This window comes from Sphaerodactylus townsendi, linkage group LG08, assembly GCF_021028975.2.
Source record: "Sphaerodactylus townsendi isolate TG3544 linkage group LG08, MPM_Stown_v2.3, whole genome shotgun sequence".
Taxonomy (NCBI): domain Eukaryota; kingdom Metazoa; phylum Chordata; class Lepidosauria; order Squamata; family Sphaerodactylidae; genus Sphaerodactylus; species Sphaerodactylus townsendi.
In genome coordinates, this window is record NC_059432.1 from 68705448 (window position 1) to 68719207 (window position 13760).

At 39.3% G+C, this 13760-nt stretch overlaps 1 protein-coding gene across 2 annotated transcripts in view; it reads right to left on the bottom strand.

Moving 5' to 3' along the window:
* Window positions 1–13760, bottom strand: part of ARMC8 (armadillo repeat containing 8) — a 66370-nt gene that overhangs the window by 17251 nt on the left and 35359 nt on the right. For both annotated transcript variants that reach the window (XM_048506001.1, XM_048506000.1), the window contains 8 exons: window positions 10718–10860; window positions 10538–10635; window positions 7998–8090; window positions 5247–5306; window positions 3974–4054; window positions 1224–1299; window positions 1044–1134; window positions 226–286 (listed from right to left, as the gene is read on the bottom strand). In XM_048506001.1, the coding sequence (XP_048361958.1) occupies window positions 226–286; window positions 1044–1134; window positions 1224–1299; window positions 3974–4054; window positions 5247–5306; window positions 7998–8090; window positions 10538–10635; window positions 10718–10860 (703 nt within the window). The remainder of the gene's footprint in view (window positions 1–225; window positions 287–1043; window positions 1135–1223; window positions 1300–3973; window positions 4055–5246; window positions 5307–7997; window positions 8091–10537; window positions 10636–10717; window positions 10861–13760) is intronic.

Genomic DNA, 13760 nt, shown 5'->3' on the forward strand with positions numbered 1-13760 from the left:
GAATGGAAGAGTGGTTTTTTGCCAATTTAACCCTTCCACTGGGACTCCACTCTCTCTTTGGGTCCACTGATACATAAGAACACAGTTCTGAGGGATACAGAAGGCTATAATGAGAGGGAAAAGACAGGAGGGTTGCCATCCTGTAGCATGACTCAGCTCTTGAAGTTTACAAAGCCATTATGTCTACTGCTTATTTTGCAGATGAAGTATATTTAATCCACTTACTTTTAATACAATGCAGGTATCATCAGTGCGGATTGCTCCAGCTCTGCACATGTAAGTAAGGCTACAATAAAACATCAAAATGCGAATTTATTGTCAACTTAATGTATCCAGGTGATAAGAAGCATAGGAGACTCAGCTAAATCAAAGGGAAATACTTCATACAATTTACCCAATGTTCAAGAAGTAGACTGCACTATACCATACAAAGAATTCCTCAGACAGCAAAAGAATCTACATTACAAAATGATCCCTTACTTTGAGCTCTATCCACATATGAATTAGCAATCACTTATTTTAGTGCAGAATTTTCTATGAGCCTCTCTAGTCTTCATAGTTGCAAAAAACAGTATGTTTGGGCTGAGACTACTTTACGTGGCCAAAAAGCAGGGTCACTGTGTCTTAGAATGCAAATGACCTCTCTTCCAAAGCAACTTGCTGTAGCTCTGCTACTAACTAAATGCATCAATTCCCCCTTTACCCAAATTACTATTCTTTCTTTTCCTAGAAGTTTCCTAGAGGGAACCATGAGACTGTTGCAGCCAAGACCAACAGTCTTGTTGCACTTTAGATATTAAGACATTTACTGATTTTATTTTGGGGAAAGGGGGTGGGGAACAGGCGAGAGGTCCAGGAAGGCACCCTTTCCAGCCGGAAGAGTTAACATACCAGCCCTTTGATGTGTTAACTCTTGTAAGAAAGGCGAGTCTACAGATTGGTGCAACATACTCATCACAGTCTGCAAATCAACATTAATATGAGCAATTACATCTATTTAACAACAATGAATCTACCCCACTGTAGATGCTAAGGGAGATTACCATTTGGCTGATGTGAGCTGCATTTCAATAGGTTTATCTCTTTGTAACATCTTCACAAAAATCTGTGGTAATAATTCTCCATCAACCAACACTGCAAACCAGGGGAAAAAAAAGGTTTCAGGAATTTCAATTGTAACTATACTGTGGATCTACATGTTACTAGTGAAATGTTCAGCTTACCATTTACAAGAGTCATTGAAACCTGGGGGTTTTCAAAGGCTAAAACCGAGAAGCATTTCAGTGCCTGCATTCGAACCTGTAGATATACATATTTTGTAAATATAAATGCTGCATATTTATGTGTTATATATACCTAATGAAAGCTACAACACCACTCATGATTTAAAATTTGCTAGAAGTCCATGAAAATGTCCACAGTATAAAATCCTCAAAAATAATTAGACTAGTTTCAGGTTTCTCAAAGGGGAGGGGGAAGGTCACAGATGTGATCTCCTCTACTAGGGCAGATGTGATCTCCTCTGCTAGGGCAGATGTGATCTCCTCTACTATTCTTCTAAAACCTGTTTGTGTACAATTTTATTTTTTCAGAAGGAACGCTCACTGACTGTGTGTATTTCCCCTTTCAAGCAGCAAAATGCAAAGTGGCAATTGCTAATTGCTAATATTTTAATGTGGAGGCCTGCAAAGACTCATGTGAGAGAGGAAAATTCCCTCCCCCATTTGCCATCAACTCTGGCTTTCCCTCATCTGCCGCTGGCTCTCCCATCCACACCCATCCACCAGCCTTCAGCTGCCACTTTCAGCTCCTGCTGTTCACATGCCATTTTAGGCAGCAATCAGTATTCAAAATGCTGCTGAAACTTACTGGGGGCCTTTTGGTTTGCACATGCACACGCATAGTTTTCTGTGCGGGCAGACTGAAATTTTTTTTAACGTTAAAACATAGCTATGGCTAGTTTGCACAGCTATGCCTGTGGACCAGTATTTGACTATTAGATAAGGGGATAAATAGGGCTAATTCCTTCCACCTACAATATTGCAGGCCTCTTCAATCAGCTCCTTTTCTTTGGCCCCTTCCGCACACACAAAATAATGAGTTTTCAAACCACTTTCACAACTGTTTGCAAGTGGATTTTGCCATTCCGCACAGCTTCAAAGAGCACTGAAAGCAGTTTGAAAGTGAATTATTCTGCATGTGCAGAATGAGCCTCTGACTTTGATTCCTCTGCTATCAAGATAGTAATATGCATTATCAAGCACTCTGCCATTGATAATGTTTGGACAGTTATTTATCCCTACAACTTAGGAAGGGTGAGTACATCGCATTTCAAGAACTCCTGAGCTATGGTGTTTAAACTTCAGAGACCACTGAGCCAAAATAATGATACCTGTGGCTCCCTCCTACCACTTAATGAAAGGATAAGCGCTTGGGGAATATTCACTTTTCTGAGTCAACAATAGAAAACCTCAGTTGCATTCACTTAGGCTCATTCTGCACATGCAGAATAATGCACTTTCAAACTGCTTTCAGTGCTCTTTGAAGCTGTGCGGAATGGCAAAATCCACTTGCAAACAGTTGTGAAAGTGGTCTGAAAACACATTATTTTGCGTGTGCAGAAGGGGCCTTAGATTCTACATGTCAACATTTAAATATAGGCATCACAATAATACTATTAAAACAAATTCCATTATGGAAGAATGTAACTGGAATATTAGTAATTGGTTCTTGCAGAATATTTCTATCAAGTAAATCATCCAGTGAACATTCATTATGCAGTTTCAACTATGTAACCTGTGACAGTTTTTCTTTATGCACCACAAAATATTGAGAAGCTTAAAAAGGATGAGAGATTAACTAACCCTTTTCCTACAAAGTGTTCGGAAACTGAGGAGGGATTTCTGAAGTCCCCCAACATACCATATTATGAGTATTTTTTCTCTCAGTTCTTATCTCCTCTCCACCCAAAAAGTTAATTACAACTAATCTTTCATGCCCATGCAGAAGGGCAGACAATAAATAATGAACTCATTTTATTTAGCTGTTTCCATTTGATTTATTTAGTTGTGGTTTACTCAAAGGGCTTGCTTTGAAACACCTCTTATTGCAAAGTTTCCTGTCTGCTTGCATGATTTTCACCTTTTGTTTCTCTTGATTGGTATTGATAAGGAAGTTATCCTGTGTGTAGTTAAATTTATTCTTTCTGTTCTTAAAATTATGGGCTTGTATATATTATCTCAACCTGGAAACTGAACTTTAAAAATATTTAATAATTTGAGACCTAATTTTCGATTTGCTCACATGCTTTAGCACACACTCAAATTTTTGAACAGGAATAAAATATCTTGTATCTCAGTTCTCTCAAAGTTGTTCAGAAATCCTGGTTCTTTTCATTGGTGCACAGATCAGCTCCCCAATGAAGACTGAAACTGAGCACCTCTGCATGATCTTTTTTTATGGAGCATGTCATTGCCTTAGACTAGGGGTAGGGAACCTGCGGCTCTCCAGATGTTCAGGAACTACAATTCCCATCAGCCCCTTTCAGCATGGCCTACCCCTGCCTTAGACAGAACCTGTCACTGAATCAATGTGTTCATTTGAACTTTCAGATCAATTTTGAACTTTCAGAGCACATTTTTTAAAAGTGTTTGCCAATGATGATTATTACAACATGAGAAGTATAATGCTGCCCTGGAAGAGACATTCCTTTCCCTTCTCTCTTCCACAATGTAGCACTTCCATTTTTTCTCTCACTTCCCCCCAGAAAAATCCTTCATCGAAAACACTACCTGGAAGTTTCCAGAATATCATATATATGGATCCAATTCATAGTGAAAATATCTCAAGTCCCCCAACCCATCCATCCGAATAGACTGCACATCTATACTTGCATCTTCTCTCAACCTATGTTGCTGCACTGAGATTTCAAAATAGCTAATTTTAAAGAACAGAGATTATATTAATGTCTTACTTTATAAGATGCAGAAGTTAACAGATGAGCAATATTTTGCACTGCTCCATGGTTAAATAGGACTGTCTGATGATCAGGACCCTATAAACATAAGACATTTCAAAGACAGAATAGAGCAGTGATGGCGAACCTTTTCGAGACCGAGTGCCCAAACTGCAACCCAAAATCCACTTATTTATCGCAAAGTGCCAACATGGCATTTTAACCTGAATACTGGTTTTAGTATAGAAAAAACGGTTGGCTCCAAGTTACTCGGGAGTAAGCTTGGTGGTAGTCAGTGGCTTTGCTTTGAAGTAACTGTGCAATGCTTCGAATGGGTGAATCACGACCCTAGGAGGGTTTACTCAGAAGAAAACCCCATTGCCAGCAACCGAGCTTACTCCCAGGTAAAGGATCACGCTTTTGTGAAAATCAGTAGGGTTTAACAACGCTTAACAAGGTTACCTACACTGCTTCCCCAAAACTAGGTCTTAGGTTTAATGCTAAGAATCTCCCTGAAATAATTACACTATCACATGACAAACTCTGTGCACACGTGCACACAGAGAGGGCTCAGAGTGCCACCTCTGGCACCTGTGCCATAGGTTCACCACCACTGGAATAGAGAGACTGCAATACCTTCAATACAATTAGAAGCTTATTACTTTCCAATATTTAATACTGTTCATTTACTGTTAAGACCATCAATATACCTCTGAAACTTTTAGTTATTTTAGGATGAAATCTGATACCTAACACATTTTAGTTTTATGAAATCAAAATGATTTTCCAGGTATCTTCCAGTAATATATTTTAAATATGTACCAACATAAATGATTCTCAACCCAAGTTCCACTCATATTCATTTTTAAAATATAATCAAATGTCATATAGTACCATGCAATGGATTGGTGATCAGATTCCCCACCTACCTTTATGCCCTTTCTAGCTTATCTGGCACTATACATTTCAAAACAGATTATAATCGTTGTCTTATTCTGTTTACTGCCCAACAAGATTATTTTTGCTTTGGTCTTAAGATAAAGCTGGTGGCTCCAAATCAGAGCAACAGAACATACTTTGATTTCTTTTTAAAATTATGTTATTAGCAAATAAGAAATGTACACTTGCTCCAGTGAAAAGTCTGATGTTGTACTACAAGTGCCTAACTTAACAAGACATGAAAAGAATTTAAACTTTGAAGGGTAACTCCAGCAACAGCCACCAACAATTTTTCTGGTTCAAAATGCAATTGATATATTGTTATCTCTCTATATATATATTAAAAACTTACATTGGCACACAGAAGAGGCTGAGGCGAGGATTTAAAGCCGCAGCTATGCCAGTGTCGGAGCTGAAGGACAGATATTAAAAGATGTAAAAACAAAATTAAAGTCAAGTATAATTTCAATTGTGCCCATATTTTATTCCATCGTTTTGTAGATTTACTCTCTATGGTGCTACCATCCCTCCCCCATGACCTTTCTCAAGCTTCAGAGTGACTTAGGAACAAAACTCTAGTCTGTTAGGTCTACATCCAATACTTTAATATAATGGGAAATATTCATTCCTATTGTGCATTCAGCCAGCATGAACAAGAAAGAGGCACATTTCTATAACAAAGTACTATTTACAATTTGAATATACATATGCATATATGACAACCAGGAAGCCCTGCAATCAAATCTAATTTCTGCCACAAACTTTATAGAGAAATTGTCTTCTCCGCTGCAATTCCCCATCAGCAATACACAGAGAACGCTAACTAACAATCCAGCAGTAAGAATTAGATGTGTCCTAAGCTCTTCACATACACATCTGTTTTGGTAAAACAAGTAGTTCCGAAAGCAGTTTCTGACCAATCAGTACACCATAACATGCACAAGTCATATTGTGAAATCAATAATTTCAGAAAATGTCTTTCACACAGCTGGAAACCAATATAAAAATGTTTGAGGCAAGTCACTGAAGGGGTATATTTCTAAAATGTCATCTTCTTTGACAAGTTATCACTTATGTTTTGTTCTTGTCTGCTATTGTGTTTCTCCGAAAATAAGACAATGTCTTATATTAATTTTTGCTCCCAAAGATGCTCTATGTCTTATTTTCAGGGGATGTCTTATTTTTCCGCTCCACAGCTGCATGCTCTGGTGTTCTGTTCGACGGGCATGCTTCCAAACAAAAACTTTGCTACGTCTTACTTTCGGGGGATGTTTTATATTTAGAACTTCAGCAAAACCTCCACTACGTCTTATTCTCAGGGGATGTCTTATTTTTGGAGAAACAGGGTATCAACAGCTACAGATCATTTCAGATTTGCAACACTTGCACCTGAACTGTAATTGAACAAATCCCTGATCACTTTATATTTGTTGCATAAGTGGGCTGATACAAACATACAGAAAGTAAGACTGCAGGTGTCAGATCACAAGTCTGAATGCCTCTTCTTTGCACAGATTTAATGCACAGAGGAAATACACTTGGTTTCCACAAACCCTACATGAATACATGAAAGTTCGTTATATCAAGTCAGACCATTAATCTCTCGAGGTCCGTTTGGTTTCTTCTGACTGGTAAAGGGTCTCGGACAGAACACCTACTACTCCCTGATCCTTTCTTGAATGGAAATTACTGAGATGTTCTATTTCTGAATAGAAGCCCTGTTCTTATGCATAGTTGTCCTAATTCTCAACACAGGGGAGCTGTACAAAACTTCAGCCTGAACTTAAAGGTCTCATAGCCTACATAGGGTAATGTAAAAAAAACCGTTAAAAAGCTTCTTAACCTATTTTCCAGGAACAATTCCAAACACTTTCAGTTTTATGCCAAAACCATAACTGGAAACTGGAAGCTTGAGAGGCTCTCATACACAAATGGCACAAGTGTTGGAACAAGATAGGATTGTCTGAAAGTAACAATGAACAGTTTTAAAGATACTGTCTGTTTGAAACTTTAAAGGACAACAAGGGCCTAAAAGCATATCACTGCTTCTTTCTCAATTATATTTTACTTTAAAACTTGGGAAATATAATATGACAAACCTGTCCAGTACACACAGCTAAATATTGTATAAATAGATGAGAATATAATACATGACATGTGAGTAGGCAGAGCAGGAACTACAGGGGAAAAGTACTGATACCATTCTGAATAACTCAGATTTTTTTCTTGTGGCTTGGAGTGTGGCTTGGGAAAGGTATGGTATGGACTTAGCAAGTGATGACCACCAATTGCTAGACAATCAATTGCCTTAAAGACAAAAAAACCTGTAAGAAGACAAACTGCAGTTGGCTGCAGTGGCATAGTGGTTAAGAGCAGGTGTGCTCTAATCTGGAGGAACCAGGTTTGATTCCCCGCTCTGCTGCTTGAGCTGCGGAGGTTTATCTGGGGGTCAGGATTGTGCCTGTCAGGCACTGCACAGCCACGCCAAGGGTTTACCTTGGACTAGTCAGGTCAGATTGTCTTTTCTGAGCTATCTCAGCCCCACCTTCCTCACAGGGTGTTTGTTGTGAAAAGGAGGGAGCGGTCCAAAGGAGGTTGTGGGTCTTTGCACATTTCCTTGCAGAAAGACATGAGGGAAAGAGGGGATATAAATCTTGCTCCTTTAGCCCCTTCCCCATTGAACCCTATCTTTTGTTTAAAAATGTTTCTGAAGCACAATGATAAATTTTGTGAGGACAAACTGCCTCACAGAACACGTTAACTGTTCAGCAGATTATACATTAAAAAAAAACCCAATATTCATGTTGTCCTGATTTGAGAATTACCATGAGCTCATTAACACTCCTACCTTTCAGCCATGCTGTGAGATGTCTGGCTAACTTAATCACAATGTGTCTATTCCTCACCCCATTTTCTCCTTTTAATTTTCTTTAATGAGCAAAACCACAGAAGTCCTGCATTCAAATTTTAAAAATGAGATTGCGATGCAACTGGCCTACTGTTTCACTCAGACAAGTATCTTAACAAAACAATATTATGAAAGCCAAAAGGGAACACTTGGTTTTACAGACCCCTGAAGAGAATAGCCAAGCTCCTTCCTTACTTTGCAGCAATGTGAGAAGATCTGACATATGTATTCTTGAGTATATCGAGACCTACTGAGCAGTGCCATGAGGTGGGGAATAACTGTAGCATCCTAAAAAGTCAGGAAAGAAAACTGAACATTAAAACTAATTTTTTTAAAAAACCAGCACTCAGTTATATTGAAACATGCCCCCCCCCCTCTCCACAGGTAAGTCAACAAGGAAGCATAATGGGGAGGCTTAAATTATACCTATCTGAAAGTTTAATGAGAGAATTTAGAAGTATACACAGCTGCCACATTTTCAGAAAGTTTATCTCATACCACAAGATACAGCACAGTTATGAGAAAACAGAATTTCACTGTTCCTTATAAAAGATTTTTGGACCTCAATATTCCTAAGTAATAGTTGGGAAACAAATGACAGCATTTGTTAAATACTTCAAAGTCAGCAGAGGCTCCAAACAGAATTTGTTTTCATTGCTTTCCATTTCCACAACTCCATGTATCAGCATTCCCAGTATTTACTACTTAATAGCACCATTAATAGACAGAGCAAATAAAGCACATAAACAAAAGTGGTCTCCGCCATGTTGACAGCCCTACTAATCTAACTTCCTCGGTCTCTGCCCCTTTCTCCAAAAAACCACAAATGTTCTAGGCTAGCAAAACTGGTGACTCACAGAAAATCTGCTGTTTTTGTTGTCTTTCAAGGGTGGCAAAGTCAAATGGAGCTGTCAAGCACCAAGCAAGATATGGTCACAGATACAGGCGAAATGTCAGGAGAAAATGCTACTAGAACACGGCCATACAGCCCGGAAACCACACAACACCCCATCCATTACAAGCTTTGTATGGTCTCTTATTCCCATCAAGAATGCAATGCTGGCACTATTAAAACTAGTCATCGAGTCAGATGTTCTGAGAGTAGGGTTGTTTTCACTAACCTCTTTTTAAAATGCTAAATGTGTATACTGGGAGAAATTTTGGGGGGACTTTAGATCCTGGGTGATAAAAGCTGATTTAATGCATATATTCTAGCATTAAATATTTTGAATAAAATGCTTGCAGTGGCTGGTAACAGACTACTAATGGATAAATCATGCTGTTGCGGTATTTGAAAGGAAGCATGAAGGAAACTGATTTTGAGATCAACATAAATTTGTTGACAGCAGAATGAATATGCATAGCAACCAGTCAGGAGAATGAAGAACTTTTGAATGATTTAATAAAAAATGAAAAATGCTATTAATAATTAAAATGGCACATTATGTTTGTAGTCCAGTAAGGTGAAATTGTGAGGCAAATACATGTGAAATGTTTTTCATAATGTACTAGAATTCAAAATATCAAAGTAGAACATATCCTCATGCATTTTTCGTAAGGAACAGTGGTTTTCATATATTTTGTTACATTTATCTGTATTTAAACTGCAAACAATAAAAAATTATCACATAAAATATTCTGGGAGTTGAATAAAATAGAAGTAGAATTGAACCCTTAAAAAAAGCCTCTCTGTCTTCTGATAGCTGACACCCCAATACAGGAACAAGACTAGGGTTAATTTAACAGTAGAAACTCCTCCATGGATACCTATCTTAGCAGTAAAAAAGAGTGGGAAGAGGGCATTACTGCAACAAACAATGGTAACTCACATAGAAAAGCCCAGGAAATTCCAGACGAATGATGCCTTTGCAAAGTACCCCACATTTGAAGAAGCACGTTTCTAACAGGAATGGATGAGTTTATAGCATCCCAATGATTAACGGAAAAAATGTGAAGTACTGAAAACAGCAGCAAGTTTAAGTTTCTCAGGTTACTATCAGTGAAATTCATGGAAGAAGGAGGAAGAGATGTGGAAGCAGCACAAGGGCACGCCAATGCAAGCGCCCTGTACCTCAGCGCAAGTAGCACTTACACCAGTGGGAGGGGCACTAATGCTGTCAGCAGGCCTCTGCGTGGCTCTGCAGTGCCCAAATGCAGAACTGCTACTCTGCCAGTGCTCCTCTGCTGCTGTGGCTCCCTATGGCCTTTCAGCCTCCTTTGGCTGCAGAGACTTATGCCAGCTAAAAGTGTGATGTAGCCCACTGGGCTGCATAGGGGGCATTCAGGTTGGCCGGAGATTTCTGCTGGTTTTGATGCTTCCCATGCCACCAGAAATCCCTTTGGACATGGCGCAACTGAACCGCGGCAGTGTCATCTTCAGTCACTGTGAAACTGCACTGTATATTAGACTGGTTTTGTGAACATAAGGGCTTGGATCCTAAACCTTTATTTTGCTTTCACTTCTCTTTATCAATTGCGGAAGCTGGTCCTCTAGAACTGGGCACTTTTTGGGTTTAGCCTAGCCCTGGTCTGCCTAACACCAGAGGAAACTGGTTCAACAGTGGAGGACCACCTTTGACCAGACGAAAAAAAGAAGCATATGATCTTTATGCTAATGAACAGAACAACAGTCATATGAGAAATGTAATTATGGTCTCAGCAATACACTAACTTACACATTAGAAACTAGTTTTGCAAGGCAGAGAAAAGATGTACCTGGTGCCTACAAAACTTACCGTGTACAATAGTTCTTCAGGAGTTACAGGGCTGGTAAAAATGGTGCGAAGACACCTGAGGCAAGCTTCTATAAATTTAAGATCCGGTGACAGCAATCCTGCAAACACAAGTTGAGATACTTTTGCGAGATCTTACAGTGTACAGATAAGTAGCCCACACAGAAACAAAAGTAAAGGTACCTTGCAGTAAGGCTGGTATGATATGGCAGTCCAGAAGAGATTTAACATTATTTTCTGTACCCATTGCAAGGCTTCCCAGCACCACTGCACATTCAGTTTTCAACTCTGTGCTGGAGGTTTCTTGCTGAAGCAAGTACAGCAACCTACACATGTAAACACAAAGGAATAGTTTCACCTCAGAGCATAATTTAAACATAGCAGTTATTAGTATTAACTACCATAAAAGAAAGGGGATTCTACTATCCAAATGGACAAAAATTCCACTGTGAAACTAGTTTCCCTTCTCTTGTGGGTGATGTGTTTAGATTGAGCAAGACATCATAAATAACTCTAAAAAAGGAATATTTTCCATAGTTATTTAGTGCCATTTGCTGAGAGCCATATGGAATGCAGAATACGCACAGTTCTTCCTTGTAGTTTTTTTTCAATCTGTATTAGATAAAATAAGGAAAAAGGCAACAATATCCAGGACATTTTCCTTTGTTGTCAAGTCACAGCTGACTTATTGTAACCCTGGAGGATTTTCAAGGCAAGAGATGTTTGCAGGTGGTTTGCCATTGCTTCCCTCCACATCATAACCCTGGTATTCCTCAGAGGTCTCCAATTTTAATACAATCCAGAATCAAGCCTACTTAGCTTCTGAGATCTGACAAGATCAGGCTAACCTGGGTTATCCAGAACAGGGCTTTACAGTGAGGAAATTGAATGAAAGAGCCATAAGGCAATGGAGAATGAGATGGCACAATATCAAGAAGGGGTCACATCATTTCAAAATAGCAGCTAAAGCAGAAAGAAGGCAACTTTAGAGAGGCTATTCCATGGATAGCAAGTGGCATAACAGAAGAAAGACGTATAAATGAAAGGTGAAGATACAGGAAGTTCACAGGAAGGAAAGGAGATAACACCAATTCCACAGCATTTTCTGTGAATTATCCAACACTTTGAAAACAAACACCTCTTACAAAATGACTTCTATGTCAAAGCCAACAAAAGCGGAGGTACATGTGGTTCAGGAAGTTCATCCTTGGCATGGGGTGGGAGTGGGATGAGCTGTCCTCTGCATTTAAAGTGAAGACAGGATAGAAGAGATTAGGGCAGAGACAAACGTTTCTAGATGTGGTCAATTGTTAGTCAACAGGATCAGAAGAGTTGAGATGCCACTTGCCCTAATATTAAGCAACCTCAAGGATTGCAGAGAAGAATTAAGCATTGTCAAAGTATATAGGAACAGTGGTCACAGTGGTATCAAGCTCAGCGCGTACATGACTGGAAAACTGCCAAAGTCGTCAAATACATATGTGCAAATATACATTTCATTTCTTAAGAGAGAATTCTCAAAAATACTAAAAGGTAAGTAGAAATTTACTGTATATAACCAAAGATCATTACAATATAATGAAAATAACTGCTTTAGCCAGCGGTTCTCAATCTGTGGGTCGCGACCCCTTTGGGGGTCGAACGACACTTTCACAGCGGTCGCCTAAGGCTCTCTGCATCAGTGTTCTCCATCTGTAAAATGGATAAATGTTAGGGTTGGGGGTCATCACAACATGAGGAACTATATTAAATGGTCACGGCATTAGGAAAGTTGAGAACCACTGGCTTAAACAGTGATACATAAAATAACAATAAAAACATAATAAAATTGAAAGCAATGTTAATTAAAACAAAGTTGAGTCAGGAGAATTAAATCCTTTTATGATGTTTTAAATTATTCAAATCTACTAGTTACCATTATTATATCTACTATTTATTTGCAAAATTTATATTCTACTTTTCGGCCCAAACAGGGCCACCAAGATACCTAACAATTAAAAGCAGAACATTTTACCCATTTGGAGACCTATTGAGACCTAACGAGGGCAGAAGACTGGCCCGAGTTCAGTAACAAACCTTGACTTTTGGCTGTATGGACTAACTCTGGCCATAATGCGTCTCGGCACCAAGGCATTCTGTGTACTGGAGCCACTAATTGGCCACGGGCTGGGCTGAACCAAGAGGAGAAGCCCTGGTGGCGACGGCTGCGGTGACGGAGGTTTGTGGACATGAGGGAGGGGCGCCCCCCTCGCTGTTGCTGGGCCTGTTGAAGTTGATTGGGGGCTGGTGGCAGAGATCCTCCACCCACTGCGGGTTCGTGCTCGGTCGAAAGAGTAAACCGCCCTTGATCCGGCAACGGAGGCCTATCGATGCAGGGAGGGGACGAGGACTCGATGTTGCTGGGCCTGCTGGGTCCACTGATGTTGAGTGGGGGCTGGTGGCAGAGGTTTTCCACCCGCCGGAGTGTATTCGAACACAACTAACATGTGCAAAGCCCACAGGAACAGCAGCTCCCTGCCAGCATGAGAGTAGAGGCGGGACACCTTTACTCACGCCTATATCATTGGCAGTGCCTGGAAATAACAACCCAGCGAAGGGAACTGGTGGCAGAGGCCTTCCTAATACAACTAAAGTAAATTAATTGATGTTAGTGGTCAAGCCAGTTTGGATTTTTGCTTGTACTAGAACCATTAGCAGTTAGATTAGTCCTGGGTTTTGTTCCCTGCTTTCTTCCTTATTGCAACTGACTTACTGTTACTGTTTTACCATTGCCATCTGTACAGTACTATATTTTTGGTATTCATTTTTTGTATTTTGTTCCATTTGTTCTATTTATCGATGTTTTAAAGTGGTTGTATTGTAATTGATCTGCTGTTCACTGCTGCTGTTATGATTATTATCATTTTATATGTTTTATATTATTATAATATACAATATATTATAATATATTATTATATTATAATATATAATAATAATAATATATTGTTGTTGTTGTTGTTGTTGTTGTTGTTGTGTACCCCCCGAGCCCTTCGGGGGACAGCGGCATAGAAATTAAACATTCATTCCATTCCACTCCATTATAAAAATAATAATAGCATCTGTTAAAACTACAAACAAAATGTATAAAAACAGCAGTTGGAGCAGGAAGGAATGATCAAGAAGGGAACACCAATACGAAACCAAAAAAAGTATTCACTTGCTTGCAAAAGACAGTTATGGAAGGGGA